Source organism: Talpa europaea (genome assembly GCF_964194135.1).
Source record: "Talpa europaea genome assembly, chromosome: 3".
Taxonomy (NCBI): domain Eukaryota; kingdom Metazoa; phylum Chordata; class Mammalia; order Eulipotyphla; family Talpidae; genus Talpa; species Talpa europaea.
The window spans coordinates 93,549,281-93,570,448 of NC_140069.1; the positions used below are offsets into that span (position 1 = coordinate 93,549,281).

Consider the following 21,168-nt stretch of genomic DNA (forward strand, 5'->3'; position numbering starts at 1 on the left):
CGGGAACAGAACAGGCAGACCGACAAAACACACTGCTGAGGGGAGCAGTGGGCGAGACAGGAGAGATCCATTCACCTTGTGGGTTGCTTCGAGGCCGGCAGGGATCAAACTGGCACTGCAGAGGCTGCGGACAGCTTCACAGCGCTCGCTCAATTGCCTGCGCCACCAAGGAGGCCCGCTTTTACTTTTTTTAATTTCCAAATCAATGTGCTAATTTCCTATCCTTTGTCTTCCCTCTCTTTTTTCCCGGTTCTCCAGTGGATGTGAAGTCAGAGGTTCCTGTAGGCCTGGAGCCCATCTCACCTTTAGACCTAAGGACAGATCTCAGGATGATGATGCCCGTGGTGGATCCTGTTGTCCGTGAGAAACAACTGCAGCAAGAGCTACTCCTCATCCAGCAACAGCAGCAAATCCAGAAGCAGCTCCTGATTGCAGAGTTTCAGAAACAGCATGAGAACTTAACCCGGCAGCACCAGGCCCAGCTTCAAGAGCACATCAAGGTAGCAAATGTTTCTTTGTCTCTGACCTTTTCCGTAGGGAGCCTGCACCCTAAAATGGGCATAAGAAGATGCATTGGGGGGAAGTTTCACTGTGAATGAAACGTGGAAGTGTGACTTAAAGGAAATTGTGTTTGTAATTGTGTGGAATGACATCTAAGCTGCCAATTTTTATCCTCTGCTCTAAAATTTGGTGAAAATCTTAGGTAAGTAGTAAGAATACTGACTAAAAAGCTGCTTTTCTTCCAGGAGGGAACTCTACTATTCTTTTACTCTTTAGTTTATAGTGTCAATAAGAGACTAGTAATCTCACTGTGTTTAGATTGTCTTCTAAATGATTTTTTTAAATTGCCTCATCCACTCACCACCAAGAACCATGAGCCTAGGAAAATCCCTTTTGTATTACTAAATAATTTGAACATGCTATTTACTAGAAAAGATCAATTAGTCACTTTATGTGAACAGAGCACCTCTCCCACTTTTTGAATTTTTTGGTTTATAAGTAGGTGTTCTGTTTATGTCCTAATCTTCCTTATGAAAGACCTCTCGATGTATGTATTCAAAATGATAACATAGAAACGCAAGAGAATTACGAAGAAACTGGTGCAAACCATTTCATTGTTTTTATATGTGTCTAACAGGATACAGTTAAGAATTTATTGAAAGAATTTAGGGTATGGTTAAGAACTAGAGACCTGAATTGCTCAAAGTATTATAAGAGAAATATGGCCTTGTTATATGTTTTTATGATAGACTTATTATCAGATAATTTTAGATTTTTCTATGTATCTATTTTCTTGTCTTTATTTGTAAAATGTCTTTCAATTATTTGACACAGACAATTAAAACAAAGCTATTTTTGGCCTGGTTATAGATGTTCAATTTGTATTTATTATGACAGTAATAAAAAGCAGCAAATGTTCATAACAGGGGCCTCCCCTGGTGGCACAGGTGGTTGAGAGCCGAGCTGTGAAGCTTTCTGCAGCCTCTGCAGCATCTCTTTGATCCCGGCCTGCCAGCCGGCAAGGGTCCCACATGGCATGCAGACCTCTCCTGTCTCACCCGCTGCTCGCCTCAGCAGTGTATTTCATCAGTCTGCCTGTTCTGTTCCCCGCTCTGTGTCTGGTGAATCCTCTTACCTTCCCGCGCATCTGGCCTGTACCCTGGTTCTTGTATAAATTAATAAATAAATCTTTAAAAAGAGTTCATAACAAAATTTTATAATGTCCAATTCTTCAAAAAATGATTTAACTCTGTTAACTTATTAATACAATAAATTGTAATATTATATCATATTTTATTTTACACTTGCATATCAAGTACAAGCACATTCATGTAGGACTAATAAGATAATTAGTCTATGTTTACATTGAATAATTTTACCACATTAACATTAGAGTATTGAGAAGGCAAAATTGCTATCTTCTTCCCTATGTACCTTGTTTGATGAGCTATCTCCTTAGCCTGGGAATCTGTTTCTCTTACTTTCCAAAAAAGAATTTTCAGTACCTGATATAAAATATATATTTTTTTCTTTTACTAGTCAATGTAAGTAAAAGAATTCTTACAATTTACTGATCTTCAACAAGAGTGAGAATTTTGGATTGAGTTCCCTGTAGAATCAGTAGCTGCAGCTATATTTTATAGTCAGGAAACCTTCACAGGTTCAGAGCTTGATTTTTTTTTAAGTGTCTAAAAGCATTGTTTCACTTTGTCCTTTGAAACAATAGTAGGAAATTTGTTTTCTAGATTTCCTTTTTTCATTCATTCTTGGCATGTTAGGATTGCAATGATAAATGAGTAAGATGTATTTTTCACCATATGTGAAGGTGGTAGTAGCTATATGTTGTTTGTTCTACCATCCACGAGTCATATTGCCCCGACTACAAGGCAATACTGATAAGCTACTGACTTAGATATTTCTTGTCACTTTTTTTGCTGCCTTTTGTACTTGTTGATATCAATATAAAAATCTTTAAGTAATTTATTTTTTACTTTTACTCAAAAATCAATAGCAGCAAGTTTGTGTTTAATCATTAATTTGTTCCAAGCAAATATATGTTTACTAACATTTGAAAAATGCTGGAAAAGAGGAGGCTCTTGAAAATAAAGATTCTGATATAAATAAAAGGAAAATTTAACTTTTGAAATTATTTTCCAAAGTAACAGGCTGTTCTTTCAGAAACTAAAGATATACTTAAAATTTTCTTTTAAGGTTAAAAAGTTTTTAAATCTTTATTTATTTTTTGTGGGTAAGGCTAAAAGTTGGTTCTCCTAATACTCATTTAGATTTTATTTACGTGAGGGAAACAGTGAATGATGCTTTTTATGTAGTAGTGTTTTGAAGTTTTGAATATTTGATTTCTGTTGAGTTAGATGCTGTTATACAATTTTTCTACCTTTCAAACAGAGGCAAAGAGAAATTCCATATCTTGTCTAAGTCCACATTGCTAGAAAGTGATTGCCCCAGGATTTGTACTCTTGCCTTCATTAAGCCTTTGAAACTACTACATCAGCCTGCTTCTCTCCTGATCCAGAACATCTGAAATTGGGGTGGTGTGAAGTTTTGTTTCTTTATATTTTTTCAACTTCATTCCTGCAATCTTCAGTAATGGATAGTAGCTACGAAAATGAAATTGTGTGCTTTTCTCGATTCTTAATGGAGATTAAATTTCAACTCTCTTGGGGCTTCTGGTGAAAAACTGAATCAATTTGACCAACACTAATATCTGCATCAGATCAATATTAAAATTTATGTAGAGTTATGACATTTTTCTTACAATGGAATATATAAAAAATACTCATTAAGAAACTGGTGTATCAAAGTCAAAATGCCAAAGATTTTACTATGAAAGGTATGCAGAAATGCATCTAACTATGTCTCTCTAGCCATAATGATGCTATCATGATTGACATAAAGAGGTGACTTCTAGTTGCTCCATGGTGACTCTGATGCCATTACACTTTACCTTTTATTTTTGTTCTAATAGTTTTCAACATAAACATCATAGTTTCAGGTACCTAAAGAGTATAACAAATTACACTAACTGCAGTGATACTGAGATTTAAAAATAGTAATAATAATTAACATTCATTTGGCTCAAATTTAAAAATTAAATTTCATGTACTTTATGAACATGATGTGTGTGGGAGATTATTCCTGTCTTACGGATGAGGAACCAAAACTGTAGTTTGTAAACTGTTCAGATCTCATATCTAGTCAGGTCAGAGCCTAAGTAGAATTCAAAGTCTTTAATTGTTCCCCTGCAGGTACATTCACAATATTTATAGATGCCTGTTTCTCATTCTGAAAGAAAACTGGCATCTGAAAATACTTATTAAGAATACTTCATTTTCATGGAATTCACTGTAAGTGAATTCAAGGTAGTCAGACAGCCAAACAACAGTGTATCAAAGTGAGGCTCTATGGAGCTGCCTTTTTCTTGACCAATCTCTCAAATCTGAAGGTTTTGTGTGCTCAATGAACAAACTAAACTTTTTGCTTTTTTGAGAGATGAACTTACTATTATATATTTCACATTAGTCTATGAAAAATGGCTTCTGTAAGATTTGGACATATTTGGCATTCATTCTCTTCCAGGTAGACGTCCTCCAAACTAATTGATACCTCATTCTATTTATTTTCATCCAGTTTCACAGGATAAGAAATAAAGATTCATCAAGTTTATTTACAATAAGAGATTTGGTAAAATATACCTCCTGCCTTTGCCTGTTATTGTATATTTCAGATGTACATACAAGAGTTCTCAGGGAATTGAAAATATGGGTGAATCTGCTAATGTTTTGATAGGGCAATACTGGTGGGTAATGAAGTGTCTTAAAAACTTGCTTGTTGATGTTATTAAGACCACCTGTGGCATTAATTGATTTTCTTTATCGTTCAATAATTTACCAAAAATGGGGGTAGAAATGTAAGCAAAATACAAGCAAGTTCCAAAATCTCATAACATTTTCACTTTGGTCACTGATGACTGTGATGCCTAAAGAAATTGCACACTCTCATGTCTTTCTCTTCTCGTAAGTTGCAACAGGAACTTCTAGCCATAAAACAGCAACAAGAACTCCTAGAAAAGGAGCAGAAACTGGAGCAACAGAGGCAAGAACAGGAAGTAGAGAGGCATCGCAGAGAACAACAGCTTCCTGCTCTCAGAGGCAAAGATAGAGGACGAGAAAGTAAGAGGCACCAGGGTAAAAGATGAACTCTCTTTGCTCATCTTTAGCAGAATAACATTCTGAAAGAAGCCTGATAAAGAATGGAGTTAAACTTGTCAAAATTGTCTGTTCATTAAAAGGAATAAATTATGGACCCAAATGTTAAGCTTTGACATTCACCTATCAGCTCTCTCCATTCGGTCTGCAGAACATCTGAAGTAAACATAGCAATGTTTGGCTAAGAGGCTACTTTCTGTTGTTTTGAATCTTAAAAATAATATTATACTAAAGCAATCTAGTTAAGCCTTCTGTTTAATAATAAACTTACTTCCGCATTCCCCCCACTATATCTTCCTCCTGGTCAAGTAATAATTGCTCTGCAAGTCAACCCTTGCCTTCATTTAGTTTTGAGTACGCAGACTTTGCAAAGATTCCAGGCAGAATATTTGTTTAAAAAATACACACATACACACACACACACACAGAGAGAAAAAAAAAATATATATATATATATATATTTATCTCCACAAGAGGGAGACAGATCCAAATAATTCCCTTCTATGAGGTCAGTTCAAAATCAGGTTGTAGCAAGGTTCAAAATGTGATGACTTGAAATGGAATTGTAAGCAGTGTTGTTTAATGCTCAAAAGATTTTTTTAAAGTTGTTTTTCCAAACTAGCAAGTCTGAAAAAATAATTTTAATGTGTTCAATCACTTAGGGTTCCCCAAGATTCTTGATTTTTAAAGGCAATATATTGAAAGATTCCTGGAAAATATGCTTTTAAAGCTTAGAAAATAATTAGTATTAATTCTGGCATTCTCCATTCTGCAAAAGTGATTAGAGAAATCATTAAAATTGACAATTGAAGCAGTAGTTACAAAACATTAATATACCATTTTCTAAAGCCTGTTTGGACTCAGTTTTCTTCTTTTAATAGACAAGCTTCATATACGGTGACCACTGGTATTATTTCTTATTTGTGTTAAATACTTTAGGGGTATGAAAAGATAAAATTCCAAATAAACCTCTTATTTTGTATGTGTGTGTTTCAGGGGCAGTGGCAAGTACAGAAGTAAAGCAGAAGCTTCAAGAATTCCTGTTGAGTAAATCAGCAACAAAAGACACTCCAACTAATGGAAAAAATCATTCCGTGAGCCGCCATCCCAAGCTCTGGTACACGTATGTTCAGTGCTTGGCTATTTACATTCAAAGGGGTGAAGACCACGAGTTCTGTATTTAGCTGACCTGGGCACAAATCAAGGAACCATGTGACTGTGGGCAAGTTCCCTGAATTCTCTGAAGCTCAGTTTCCTTCTCTGAAAAAGTGGATAATAATACCTGCCCTTTAGGGCTGCTGGGAAGGTCCTGTGAAATAATGTGTACTAAGAGAAAGCAGTGCTTAATAATGTTAATAAGTATCATCTTGAGAACAAGGAAATAAATATGTTTTTGATGAATGAATAACTGACAAGTGTGGTACATAGAAATTAATTAATATTTTCTATTTTTCTATTCTCAGATGGTATATCAGATATCTTAATTTCTGAAAATTTGGCAGGTTGAAATTTTATTTTACTTGGCTTGATATCATATGAAGATCCACAGCATTTTTTTTTTAAGTCCAGATTTTTCACTTAAATTTTAAAACAGGGAGGTAGGGGAGAAAAAGAGAAGAGAATGAAGATAACTAACACATAAATGCACGTCTTCAGTGACTAGTCTGCCTCTGCCCACTTCACCTTATGTCTTCACACTCAATAAAATGAGAACAGATTGGCTTCTGACACACAAAATCACAAGACATTGGTCTTAGAGTTTTTATTAAACCACATTTCCCCAAGTCCAGTAAAGAGATACTATGAAATAAACAACTCTTTCTGCAAAACAAGAAGAACCTGGTGTTTTTGAAAATCAGGAAAAAAAACTTAATGGAAAGCATAATTGGATAATAGACTAATAGATAATGATTTCCTTTCTTTCGATTTATGTTTGCTGAATGACCATAGGTTCATATACTTACTTTATCAAAGATAAGTGAGTAAACATTTGATTACTCGCTATATTGAAATTGTAAGTGCCCTATGATTTCTATTTAAAGAGTTTACTATACTACCGTGACAATTATTCTAACAGTATTATTTAATTGAATGATACTTTTGAAAGCATTACCTACCTTTCTTGGCATCTGGTTACTGAGGCAGATTCCACAATGCTTCATAAATAATTTTTAATAGATTACATAATTTCTATCATGTATGTAAGTTGATTTAAGAAACCAATCCCTGAGAAATTTTTCAAATGTTCAATCATCATCACAACATATTTTAAGATAAATATTTTACTACCTAAAATCTCATACATAATTTATGACGAATTCATAATCCTTTAAAGTTACAGACTGTTTTAAGACAAGATAATACCTTTTTTTAATGGGAGACAACTCCATGCAACAATTCGTCTGCTGCGAATTCTTTAGCCTTCCCCTTGGGTGTAGTAAACATGGCTCTGAGTGTGACTTAGCAATCCTTTTTTTACCTCAGTAAGGTCCAGACAATCATAAATCATTAATTTATGGAATCTGAATTTAGTAGTTTTTTTCTAGTTGTGGCTAGGTGAAATATCTTTAAGCCAGTTAATGCTTTTAAAAGTATCATTCAATTAAATAATACTGGTAGAATAATCATCATGGTGGTAATATACTCCTTATCCCTTATGGACTATATAGCCACTGAAGAGTCTGTTTAGTTCTGTGGTCAGAGTATAAACTATTCTCTTCTTTCACTGTAATACTGCAGGCTTTAGAAGATGTTTTAAAAAATCACTTTTATATTGAAGAAGAAAACGATCTCCAATATACTTTTCTTTTTTTTTAATTAATTTTTATTGAGGTAACATGGTTTACAACATTGTATGTGATCCAGAGGCATGGCTGTGGACACAGAACTGTCTCTTCAGCAAAATACTATATGTACTATATTCATGTACTATACATGTACATGTACTCATTCATTCATATAGTCATTCATATATTTGTATACTATAGCATGTACTATATCTAGTGCAATGAAATTCTTCCATGTGTTTACCTCTACCTTGTTTGTTCTGCATCACTGGATTTCAGGAGGATGGCTTTTAAGAAAATATGCACAGTCACCTCAGATATCCAAGGCTCAGGCTTATGGTAAATTTTTTCAGTGAAGTGAAATTATCTATGTGACTGTGTGACCAAACACACAGTGGGCATTATTGGGAATCCTATATCACTCCACAACATACTACTACAGCGAACTTGGTTACATGAGGCTGTGGTTTGTACACACTGAAAGAAAGAACATAAACACAGACTGAGACACATGTACAGCATATGCAACTGATTATTGCTGACCAACATGCAGTAAAAATTTACAGTGTAAATGATGAACCATCTTTTGCTTTTGTAGGGCTGCCCACCACACATCACTGGATCAAAGCTCTCCACCCTTGAGTGGAACATCTCCATCCTACAAATACACATTACCGGGAGCGCATGATACAAAGGATGATTTTCCCCTTCGAAAAACTGGTAAGTTGGCTTAACAAGAAAACTCCATTTGCTCTTCCATAACATACTCATAGTTTCATTTTGCCATGCTTCTAAAGAAAAATTGAAGGATTTCAACCATAGCTATTATGCCCTCTCCACTTCTGCCTTCAGCATAAGCAAAAACCTGTGGTAGATAACATGTATGTGTGCACACACACAGGCAGACAAGCAGAGAGGCGCACACCTCCTTGTATATCAGTTGATTCAGTATATAATCAATCTAGCTTTTCTAACTTAAAATTTTATCATATTTAGATTTTAGTAATAAGTAATAGACAAAAGCAAAATAGAAATTTTGATTTCTCAGAAAATTTCAATTGGATCCTTTAATAAGGACCTTGACTTTCTCCATTTATCTTATTTTCTGTAGAATCTCAACCATTGGCTACAAAAATGGGAATAATAACCTTCCTTTTCCTTACATGTTTTAAAAACTTTACATTTTCATTGGTTGAATGGCACAAGCAGGTAAAGCCAAAGCTATCTTCTGAGTAAGTAAATTGCCTAAGGTCTCACATATTACAGGAGAACTCAGAGTAAAGCTTTGTGCCTAATAAACATATATAATTTTATCAAAATTTTCTTAAGGAAACTGGGACAGCAGAGCTTCTCTTTGGAATTTAGTAAATAGCCCTACAAATGCCTGTATTTGTTTTTCCCTTTTATCCTGTTTTGACCTTCTGATATACATGCATTTAATGTGCTATATGCTCTTAACCTTTATAATAAATACTTTTAAACTCTAGCTAGTTTAAATACATTTAAACTTTAGCAATTTATAAGGGGATAAATAGTATTTGTATACAATCTGTTGTAATCTGGTGGTGTTTTCCAAGCATTGTTCTTTAGAAAAAGCTACAAATTAAAAAATCTGTATACCCCAAATTAATCTGAAAAAGTATTCAGAGAAGATAGTTTGATCTATTCTATTTCACTGAGGCCTACTATACTAGAGAAGTATAGTTCTCTATAATTGTATATGAAATCTACTGAGTGAAAATGATTTCAAATAATTATACTCCATTTCCCAGCAATTTTGAATAATTAAAATGGATATAGATTGTAAAAAACACATGTTGAAACTTTTCTGTCATATAATTTACCTGTGGCATAATGAAGATTTAAAAATAAAATCAATCATGAATAAGAACTTTTTACCTACCATCCAGCTCATAGTGTAGCAGGCATTGGGAAAGGATGATCATGAATTGCAAAGCAATCCATGCTTTTTTATTTTAATGGCTCAAAGAGTTTTCCATTTCTACTTTAACATGACAGACATAGTAAAATACTTTAAGAAGTAAAATTATTTCGAGAAGGCTATGCAAAGGGAAGGATACAGTTTTATGTCTTGCATCAGAATTTCACAATTTTATCCACAAATCAGATTGCCTTTCATATAAATAAACTTCTCTGGGACACAAGAAAGAAAGCAGAGAGAGTCTCCACATATTTCTGAACCATGGAGTATAGTTTATGAAAATTGATCCATAAAGGACATGAGTTTTAGAATGTGGAGACTTTGATCTGCAGCCTTGACATTTAGTTGCACCGCTGTCCTCTATAGGAACTACTGACAGAGATTATGTGAATATTGCCCCAGGTCTCAGGGCAGTGACTGGCATTCAGGGGCCCAAGGAGTCACTAAAAGGAAAGAAAACACAAGTCCCCCTTATGGCAGGAGGTTACTGATGAGTGATACAGTTACATTCAGGGAGAAAGACTTCTACCCTGCTGTGCACACAGCCTTTGAATATATTCTTACCACTGGGAGATTGAAAACTGACTGCAGAACTGACACTGACTTTGAAAAGAAGTGGCATTTGGAGCCAGTAAGCATCCAGATAGAAAATCTGATCTTTTTCAATACTTAAGGACAAGTACTGAAAAACCATACTTTGTGTCCCACTGTTTCCATGAGAACAGATTTGGATTTTTCTTCTGTGAGGAGTGAGTAGCAAGCTGTTAATTTATTCTTGTAGAAATTCTCAATCCACAACAAAATCCAAAGAAAAATCCTACTCAGGATATGCTAGCAATTTATTTAAATCTCTATCAATATGAAAGGTATTCTGTGTGCCTGTCTGTATGATATATTAAAATAGTGAAGATATATCCTTTCTCCTTTCTAGTGTATATTTCCTATATTTACTCAGTCTTACAAATTTATTCCCTTCATATTGAAATTCTGATATTTATGAAGTGTTGGGCTATTGAGCTATAAAAACAAACTTTCAGATATATTACTGATAAAGTTATCAGAAACCATTAATACTTTTATACCTCTATAGGGATTCCAAAATATTCCTTAATTCAATTCCCATTGTTTGTTTAAGAAAAGTATGAAATAATTAAGTGCAGATGTTTTCTACACACTGTCTGAAATACTTAGAAATACTCTTCATTAATTGCAAATAGAGTGAACTCTTCAAACTTTCATAAATATAATCCATTTGGTATCTATTCAACCCTCTGGAGAAAGTTTAGATATATTTGCAATAAATAGAAGAGTATTGAAATATAGTCAAATTAAAAATTTTAATGCAGAATGTGTTGTATTTTAGTGATTCTGTGGGGAAACTGTTTAAGATAATTTTTGCAAAAAATTACATCATACTCAATAAAATCTAAAGTAGTGGCATTGATCATTCAGTCCAAATACCAGGACAGCTATAACAGAGTCAAAATTTTCTTTTGGGGCCTGATTATTACTCTCTGTGGTCTACTTGAATTTCATTGAACTCAAATTCAGATTTAAAAGAAGTTGTTAAATAAGTGGATTCTATCTTTTGCGTTGCATGTCATACTAAGTGATTTCAATTTGTTTTTAACCTACATCAGTACTGAAATGATAATATATATTAGATATATTAACAAAATTGGAGGGAGTAACATGCAACCGAAGTAAGAAGAATCCTAATGACCTTAAAATGATTAAAGTGGCCCCATGGGTATCCCTTAAGCGGTGAGCACAATTTGGAACCTTTCTTGACCTCTTAATATCCAGTCAGACAGTGCAACCTAGGAACAGTCAGCTATAGGAGTCTCTTTTGCCTGAAGAAATCTGACCTTTGTCATACAAAGTAGACCTTTACTTCCTTCCCCTTAGGATAATCATAGTTGCTCACAAAATTTGAGCATTTTGAAAACACTGCAATAATACAAATAGTTGGCTCCAATCAGGCTCATTCCTAATTCATTCTTTTCTTTTAAATATACTAATTGAGGATCTTTTTCTCCTTTCACAATATTGAACATCAAAGGCATTTATAGTTTGTGGTGAATAAAGTTGAGGATAAAATAACTGTTTTTAGTTTTTATATGTATTATCCACATAGAAAGTACACTTTCATTTATAATTACTCTTTGTGATTCCTTTTGTTCCAAACACAAGGATTTGTTGATACTAAAATTTCAAGTATTTTACTGAACTTTATGTTTTGGTTGCAAATTATATCATGTTGTAGTAAGTGAATGTTTCCCTTAGTATAGTACACTGCTGGACTGATAATAAACCATAAAATAGGAAAAGGAAGTTTGTGGGTCTACGTGGTTTTCAAATAGTACACATTTCTCACAAAGGTACTGAATATATCGTGACTTTGAACTGACCTTCACAACCAATTGGATTCTGTTCCAGTGAATGTGTGCATAAGTTTCATAAAATATCTTGGTAAAAAATTCTAGAGGTTTTATGCTCCATTATATTATTGGGGTCTTACCCACTGAACTTTGCTTTTCTTTGAATGTTACAGTCTTTCCATTTAATACTTCTGAACAAAGTGAGCTGGCTCGCTAGATTAACCTCTTAAAGTACACAATCCATATAAAGTTTGGCGTGGCCTAATAGGGCTGTTCCAAGCCCACTGAATTATTCATTTTAATGGTCAGCAAAGATGGAAGGGGTCCAAACATAAGGTTTTGGAAAGCCAATGTCACTTTCCACACTGTGTAAATTGGAAACAAGGTAGGGATCAGATTTATAAACTTATATATCTCTCCTCAGTATAGCAGTCAGAAATTATATAGTGATATCTGGTGACTTGTTCAATTTATTAATCCAGAATTAATTCAGGACACTTTTACAGTGTCTTAAAATATTTCTTGTTCTTTTCTGCTCTCTAGTTCTGCACCTTATAGCACACAAGCATTTGCACATATGCACACTTGGATTGGTACATAGTCACTTCTGCACAGATAACACTAAGATAGCACTTATGCTTATAAAAATATTCACTTGAAATCTTCAGATTGACAAAAAATGGAGCAGTTTTACATGTCTTGGTACAGTCTTAGTTCCATTGTTGTGACTATTCTTTCTTCAGATTATTAAAATATAATCTGTGATAAATTTTATGAGTTTTCTGAGAAAAGGCCTTGAATCCTTCTCCTGGTTTGAATCTGGATCTTCAACCTTAGGAAATTTACCTGAAGAAGCCACAATTCCTTCACCTGTAAAACAGGGATAATTATTACACTTCATTCTTACAGTTATTTTGAGGATTAAATTAAATAACACAAACAATGAATTTAGGAGTGTACATAGGAGTTAAAGAGTGCTGATCTTTATATTTCTGGTGCATAAGGAATTGAATTTCATATATTTTCATCAGATCAAAACTATATCTCTTATTAGTGTGAGAAGAGAAGACATTTGGAGGTCTTGTATTCTGCCACCTTTATGGATAAAGTAAGTGAACTGAGGAGAAACTGATAACACATTTTCATTTAAGATGTGTGCAACTTGCAGTGCTAATGTCAAGGTGGGAAGGAAGGTCTTTGTGACTTTTGCACTGTCCTAGGCATTTAGTGCATTATGATTCCAAAAGTAACAGCAGACTTGTTTCTGTCCTTTACCACATCAGGAACTCTAATTGATCTAAATTCCGTACTTGGTAGAACCAAACTAAATTTTAATTGACTTCATTTTTAAATTAATAGACCTTAATTTTTAGAATAATATAAGATTTACTGAAAAATTTAGCAAATGGTATAGAGTTTCCATATTACTCTCCCCTTCCCTCACAGTCTCAACTCTTACTAACATATTTCATTAAAGTGGTATATTTGGTACAATTAGTGAGTCACTAATGATATATTATTAGTAGTATACCCATAATTTACATTAAGGTTTACTATTTGCCATGTCAGTTTTGTTTTGACAAATCATAATGTCATTAACATGCCCATCAACAATAATAATGCGGGGCCTCCTCTGGTGGCCCAGGTTGTTGAGTGCAGTGCTGTGAAGCTGTGCTCAGGCTCTGCAGCATGGATTTGATAACCTGGCCAGCCAGCAAGATACCCACATGGCGAGGCAGACTTCTCCTGCCTTGCCCACTGCTCCCCTCAGCAGTGCATTTTGGTTAATCTGCCTGTTCTGTTTTCTGCTCTGTCTCTGGTGAATCCTCTCACCCTCCTGCACATCTGGCCTATAACTCAGTTCTTGTATGCATGAATAAATAAATCTTTAAAAAAAGCAATGCAGAATAGTTTCACTGCCTGATAGATTCACTGTGTTCCATCTATTCATCCCTCCTCCTGACAAACCATTGGTAACTGCTGACATTTTAATGTCTATAGTTTTGCCTTCTGCAGAATGTCATATAGGTGAAATCATCCATTATGTAGTTTTTTCACACTGACTTCTTACACTTGCCAATATGCATTTATGATTCCTCCCTGTCTTGTGGTTCAAAAATTCATTTATTTTTTATTGCTGGATAGTTTTGCATTATATAGATGAACCAAAGTTTTTATCCATTTACCTATGGAAAGATAATAGGTTCCTTCCAAGCTTTAGCACTTACCAATATAGCTGCTATAAATATTTGTGTGTAGGTTTTTGTGTGGAAGTGAATTTTCAACTCAATTAAGTAAATGCCTTGAAGTGTGATAGCTGCATCTTATGTTAAGATTGTGTTAATTTTCTTCCAGCTTGTCTTCCACAGAGACTGTATTATTTTGCATGTCCACCATCAGTGGATCAGAGTTTCTGTTGCTTCACATACCTGCTAGCAGTGGGATTTTCAAGTTTTAGTTTTTGGATTTTAACAAAAAAACTAATAGGTATATGATGGTTTCTCATGGTGGTTTAATTGTAATATCCTAATATTAGCAGGATATCTCTTTCTCCATCCTTTTAATCTACCTGTGTCTTTTTTTTTTCTTTTTTTATTGCTTAGTAATAATTTTTATTTTTATTTTTTATTTAAATTTTATTTTTATATTCCCCATACAATTACAACCCCCTTATTTTGACCCCAAGCCCTCCTTTCCCTGCCCTCCACCCCCCATAAAGTGTCTCTGGTTCATAGTTGTTTGTTGATTTTGATATTTTCTTTCTTGTAGTTATTCTTTTTCCTGGTCCCTTATTTAAGTTTTCTAGATTCCTGCTATGAGTGAGACCATCCAGTATTTTTCTTTTTCTTTCTGGCTTATTTCGCTGAGCATGATCCCTTCTAGCTCCATCCATGTTGCTGCAAATTGCATGTGTTTATCTTTTTTGAATGCTGAGTAATATTCGATGGTGTATATGTACCACATCTTCTTGATCCAGTCATCTATTTTTTGGGCATTTGGGTTGTTGCCAAAGCTTAGCTATTGTAAATAGTGCTGCTATAAACATAGGGGTGCAGGTGTTCTTTGGAATTGATGTTTCTGTGTCCTTTGGGTAAATTCCTAGGAGTGTAATTGCTGGATCATATGGAAGCTCTATGTTTAGTAGGTCCAGAAATCTCCACACAGCTCTCCATAGTGGTTGGACCAGTTTGCACTCCCACCAACAGTGCAGGAGAGTTCCTTTTTCTCCACATCCTCACCAACATTTTTGTTGCTAGTTTTTTTAATATGGGCCATTCTCACTGGTGTAAGATGGTATGTCATGGTAGTTTTGATTTGTATTTCCCTGATTACAAGTGATGTTGAACATTTTTTCATATGCCTGTTGGCCATTTGCATTTCCTCTTCAGAGAAGTTTCTTTTTAGCTCTTCTGCCCATTTTTTGACTGGATTATTTTCCTTGTTTTTGTTGAGTCTCATCAGCTCTTTGTAGATTTTTGTGATCAGTCCTTTATCATTAGTGTTGTATGCAAAAATGTTCTCCTAGTAGGTGGGGTTGCTCTTTGTTTTTGTTATTGTCTCTTTTGCTGTGCAGAAGCTCTTTAATTTGATGTATTCCCAGCTGTTTATCTTTGCCTTCACTATCACTGCTTTGGATGATGTGTCTGTAAAGATGTCTTTGATGTGCATATCATGGAGTGTTTTGCCTTTATTTCCTTCTATGTATTTTATGGTTTCAGGTCTTATGTCTAGTTCTTTAATCCATTTTGAGTTGGTTTTTGTTCATGGTGTTGGGTAGTAGTCAAACTTCATTCTTTTGCATGTAGCAACCCAGTTTTCCCAGCACCATTTATTGAACAAACTTTCTTTGCTCCAATACATATTCTTTGCTCCTTTGTCGAAGATTAGTTGGCCATAAATCTGTGGGTTTATTTCTGGATTTTCTATTTGATTCCATTGGTCTGTGTGTCTGTTCTTGTTCCAATACCATGCAGTTTTGATGATTATGGCTTTGTAGTATAGTTTGAAGTCTGGGAGTGTGATGCCTCCAGTCCCTTCTTCTTTTTTCAGGAGAGCTTTGGATTTTTGGGGTTTTTGGTGATTCCATATGAATTTCATCAATAATTGTTCTATTTCTTTGAAGAATGACATTGAAATTTTGATTGGTATAGCATTGAATGTATATTGCTTATGGTAGGATGACCATTTTAATAATGTTTATTCTTCCAATCCATGAGCAGAGGATCTTTCCAATTCTTTGTATCTTCTTCTATTTCTTTTAACAGTGTTTTATAGTTTTCTTTGTATAGGTCCTTTACCTCTTTTGTTAGATTTATTCCCAAGTATTTGATTTTTTTTGTTTCGATAATAAAAGGGACTTTTTTTTATTTCTTCTTCTTCAGATTTATTGTTTGTGTATAGGAAGGCTACTGACTTTTGCGTGTTGATTTTGTATCCTGCCACTTTACTGAACTGATTGATGAGTTGAATTAGTTTTTCTGTGGAGTTTTTGGGGTTCTCTATGTATACTATCATATCATCTGCAAATAGTGATAGTTTGACTTCTTCTCTTCCTATTTGGATTCCTTGTATGTCTTTCTCTTGTCTTATTGCTCTGGGAAGGCCTTCCAGTATTACATTGAAAAGCAGTGGTGAGAGTGGACATCCTTGTCTTGTTCCAGATCTTAATGGAAATGCTTTCAGCTTTTCACCATTGAGGATGATACTGGCTGTTGGCTTGTCATATATGGCCTTTATGATGTTGAGGTATGTTCCTTATATCTCAAGAATTTCAAGGGCTTTTATCATGAATGGGTGTTGCACTTTGTCAAAAGCTTTATCAGCATCTATTGATATTATCATATGGTTTTTATATTTCTTTTTGTTGATGTGTTGGATAACGTTGATTGATTTTCAGATGTTGAACCATCCTTGTGTTCCTGGAATGAATCCTACTTGGTCATGGTGAATTATCTTATGGATACATTATTGAATTCTGATAGCTAAAATTTTATTGAGGATTTTTGCATCAGTGTTCATTAGGGAGATTGGCCTGTAGTTTTCCTTTTTTGTGTTGTCCTTGTTCGGTTTTGGTATTAGTATAATGTTGGCTTCATAGAATGTGTTTGGTATTATCCCTTCCTTCTCAATTTTTTGGAAGAGTTTGTGAAGGATAGGCACTAATTCATCTCTGAATGTTTGGTAGAATTCATTTGTAAATCCATCAGGTCCTGGGCTTTTGTTTTGGGGAAGGTTTTTGATTACCATTTCAATTTCACTACTTGTAATTGGTCTATTTAGGTGTTCTATTTCTTCTTTATCTAGTTTTGGGTGATTGTAGAGTTGTAGGAATTTGTCCATCTCCTCTAGATTGTTGAACTTGTTTCCATATAACAGTTCATAGTAGTTTCTGATTATTCTTTTGATTTCTGCTGTGTCCGCTGTGATTTCTCCTCTTTCATTTGTGATCCTGTTTATTTGTCCTTTCTCCCTTTTTTCCTTTGTGAGCCTGGCTAGGGGTTTGTCTATTTTATTTATTTTTTCAAAGCACCAGCTCTTGGTTTCATTGATCTTTAGGATTGTTTTTTTAGTTTCGATTTCATTTATTTCTGCTTTGGTTTTTATTATTTCTTTTCTTCTACTGACTTTGGGGTTTTTTGTTGTTGTTGTTGTTCTTTTTCTAGTTGTTTGAGCTTCAAGATTAGGTTGTTTCTCTGAGTTCTTATTTCTTGATGTGAGCCTCTATTGCTATATATTTTCCTCTTATTACTGCTTTTGCTGCATCCCATACATTTAGGAAAATTGGTGTCCTCCTTGTCATTCCATTTAAAGAATTTTTTAATTTCTTCTTTGATCTCCTCATTAGTCCAGTGGTCTTCCAGTAGTGTGGGTTTCAATCTCCATGAGGTAGGAGAGTTCCTTGCCTTCTTTTTATGGTTTATTTCTAATTTGATGCCTTCATGGTCAGAAAAGATGCTTGGTATGATTTCAATCTTGGTGTATCTGTTGATGTTTGTCTTGTGTCCCAGTATGTGATCGATCCTGGAGAATGATCCGTGTGCGCTTGAGAAAAATGTGTACTCAGATTTTTTGGGGGTTTAGTGTTCTATAGATGTCTCCCTTAAGCCCAAGCGTTCTAGATCCTTATTTAGAGCTTTAGTGTCTTTACTTATTTTTTGTCTTGTTGATCTATCCATTGTTGATAGTGGTTTGTTGAAGTCTCCTACTATGCATGTGTTTTCTCTGATGTCTGTTTTCAAAGGTGGCAATAATTGTCTGATATATTTTGGTGCTCCTTCCTTTGGTGAGTATATGTTAATGAGTGCTATTAATTCTTGAAGTATTGTCCCCTTGGTCATAATGTAGTGACTTTGGGGTCTCTTTTTACCTTTTTGAGTTTGAAATCTGTTTTATCTGATATAAGTATAGCTGTTCCTGATTTCTTTTTTGGTCCATTTGCTTTTAGGATTGTTTTCCATCCTTTGACTTTGAGTCTATTTTTATCTTTTGTAGCAAAGTGTGTTTCCTGGAGACAGCAAAAGGTTGGGTTTTGTTTCTTAATCCAGCCTGCTACTCTGTGTCTTTTTATTGAAGAGTTTAGTCCATTTACATTTAGAGTTAATATTGATACGTTAGTATCTGTATTTGCCATTGTGTTTGTCTTTCCTTTGATTTTATTTATTTATTATTTTAACTTTTTTTTGGTCTTCTTTCATTGTTATTCGTCCCTCTGAGATTCTGGCTTCAGGACTCCTTATAGTATTTTTGAAATGGGGGTTTAGTCGTAATGAAATTCCAGAGTTTCTGTTTGTCTGGGAAGTTCCTTATTCTTTCTTCATAGATGAAGGAAAGCTTTGCAGGATAGAATATTCTTGGTTGGCATCTGTTGTCTTGAAGTCTGTTGACTATGTCTCTCCACTCTCTCCTTGTTCTCAGTGTTTCTTTGGAGAAGTCTGATGTCAGTCTGATTGGTTTTCCTTTGAATGTTATCTGTTTCTTCCCTCTTGTCAGCTTCATTATTTTTTCCTTGTCTTGGATTCTTGGGAGCTTTACTATTATGTGTCTTGCTGTATTTTTCCTTTCATCATGGAAGTTTGGTGTTCTTCTTGCTTCTTGTATATCAATTTTCAGCTCCTTCTTCATGTTTGGGAAGTTCTCTTCAATTATTTCCTTAAATATTTTTTTCTGTTCCTAGGTCTTTCTCCTCTCCCTTCTGGGATTCCTATAACTCTTATATTTCCTTTCCTCATGGAGTCAGATAGTTCCCGAAGTCCTTCTTCAGTCTTTTTCATTCATACTTCTCTTTCCTTTTCTGTTTTGGTTCTTTTTATTTCTGTGTCTTCGAGAGTGCTTATTCGTTCTTCCATTTCCTCTATTCTGTTATCACTGCTTTTCCCAGCGTTCTTTAGCTCTTCTGTTAATCCTTTGATCTCCTGCATTTCCTTCATTTCCCTATTTAGGGACTCCATTTCATTCTTCAGAGCGTTGTTTTCCTTAATGACTTCCATCAGTTTTTTCATCATGGCAATTTTAAATTCTTTTTCTGGAAGACTCAGAAGTTCTTCCAAGTCACCGTAGTTGCAAGCTGGTGGTTTTTGTTTTGTTTTGTTTTGTTTTGTTTTGTTGTTTTGTTTTTTTTTGTGGTGTGTCTTTTTTCTGAGGCATTGCTACTTTGCTTATAGTTTTTCTTTTCCCTACTGCCTGTCTTCTAATTTGCCTTATGCGTTGGGACACTGTGCTGCTGTTACTGGCTGCATCTTTCGGGAGTTTCAGAAACTGGCAATACAAACGAGTCAAAAACTGTTATGCCAGAAGTCTAGTGAGGCAGTGGTACTTTGAGTATGTTAATGGTCACTGTCACAGAATCTCTTCTCCTTCTGTGTTTAGTTACAAAGGTGCGTCTTGAAGTCCTACAGACTTCCCTGGGTGTCGGGCAGCTGGATAGCACTCTGGGTTCCAAATCTCTCGATCCTCCTCTGGGCTCCGACTTCCTGCCAGGTGGGACCGGGCTTGTGGGGGCTTTCAGCTCACTTCTGACTGTGCAGGGAACCTTCTCCCTCTGGCTCCATGGGGAGCCTTCTGCCAGATTCAAGCAGTCTTTATTGAAGAAAGTTCCCTGCTCTAAAATGGTGCTTTGGAGACAGGCACACTCTTCTGCGCGCCTGGTCTGCCCCGGCCGCACCCAGTCTGCCCCAGCCGTGGGTGCCCTCTTCCCCTCTGGGTTCAGACTGCTGGCCTGAAGGGGCCTGGCGTGAGTGAACTTCCCAGTTCACCTCTGGCTCCTCCGGGAGCCTTCTGCTGGTTTCAAGCAGTCTTTACTGAATAAAGTTCCCCATTCTATGGGGTGTTGGTGTTTTTTTCTGGTCACTAGGTGGCGCCAGAGATCTCTCCTACTGTCCTTGGGGAGCTGTTTTTTTTTTACCCCGTGGAACAGGGGAACAGAGTGGGAGTGGTGGGGAAAGCCTCAACGGCTTTGGGGCGCTGTGTCTGCCTTGTGCCCCACCGTCGTGGGGATCCCACGCCCCAAATTTCATGTCCCAGGTCTCAGTTCCAAAGCTCTCAGGTCCAGGATGCAGGCTGTAGCCCAGTTCAGTGTCCGCAGACATGGCGCCTTTGCATCCCGCTCCCGTGTCTGGGCTCCTGGTTTCTGATTACTCAGTGAGGGACATCACCTTAGTGAGGGCCCCCGCAGTCTCCTCGCAAGCCTAGGTCGGAGGCGCGGGGACCTGGGCAGCGGCGATCCGCATATCCTCCAGGTGCGCAGCTTTTCTTCACAAGCTTACCGGCTGTCCTGGGGCTGTGTGTAGGTCTCTGGGAGTCTTTGTTTTTCTCTAATAGCGCCTGGAGCTGTTCGCTCACCTCACAGCGAATCCTGCAGGGTTCTCCACAGCTCCAGTTCACGGGGTGTGGTGGCTGAAATAGTTCCTTTCCACTCACAGTCCCGCTTGATGCATATGTTGTTCTTGTTGGTTGTTTTAGTTTTTTTTTTCTTTTTTCCTCCTTTCTGTTGGTTGGAGAGTGCTGACTTTGTGGGTGGGGGAGGGTAGCAGGGTTCTGAGCTTTCCTCCCTCTGGTCCTCTTTTATGGCAACTTTCTTCTTTGGGTTGTTTGCTGGAGTCGCCTGTTTATCTTCCGTTTCCCAGTTCTCACTGGGACCTTCCGCTTTTCCTCCCTATTAACTTATTTTTTTATGGGATATTTACTCGCAGCGTTTCCTAGCCACCATGTCAATCCACCTTCCTTCTGTCTTTATGTTTAAAATGGCTTTCTTGCAATCAACATACAATTGGGTCTTGTATTTTTTTCCACTCAGTGATCTCTTTTAATTAGTATTTAGACCACTCATATTTAAA

At 35.9% G+C, this 21,168-nt stretch overlaps 1 protein-coding gene across 14 annotated transcripts in view; it reads left to right on the forward strand.

Annotated features, from left to right (window-relative positions):
- Positions 1–314: 314 nt before the first annotated feature.
- HDAC9 (histone deacetylase 9) overlaps positions 315–21,168 on the forward strand; it is a gene marked incomplete at both ends in the record, with an annotated part of 409,639 nt that continues 388,785 nt past the window's right edge. For 3 of the 14 annotated variants that reach the window (XM_084230504.1, XM_084230512.1, XM_084230507.1), the window contains 4 exons: positions 315–500; positions 4,541–4,691; positions 5,724–5,850; positions 8,112–8,233. In XM_084230504.1, the coding sequence (XP_084086630.1) occupies positions 330–500; positions 4,541–4,691; positions 5,724–5,850; positions 8,112–8,233 (571 nt within the window). Of the gene's footprint in view, positions 501–4,540; positions 4,707–5,723; positions 5,851–8,111; positions 8,234–21,168 lie in introns of all 14 variants that reach the window. The other 11 variants (XM_084230510.1, XM_084230511.1, XM_084230508.1 and 8 more) reach the window with 7 other exon arrangements.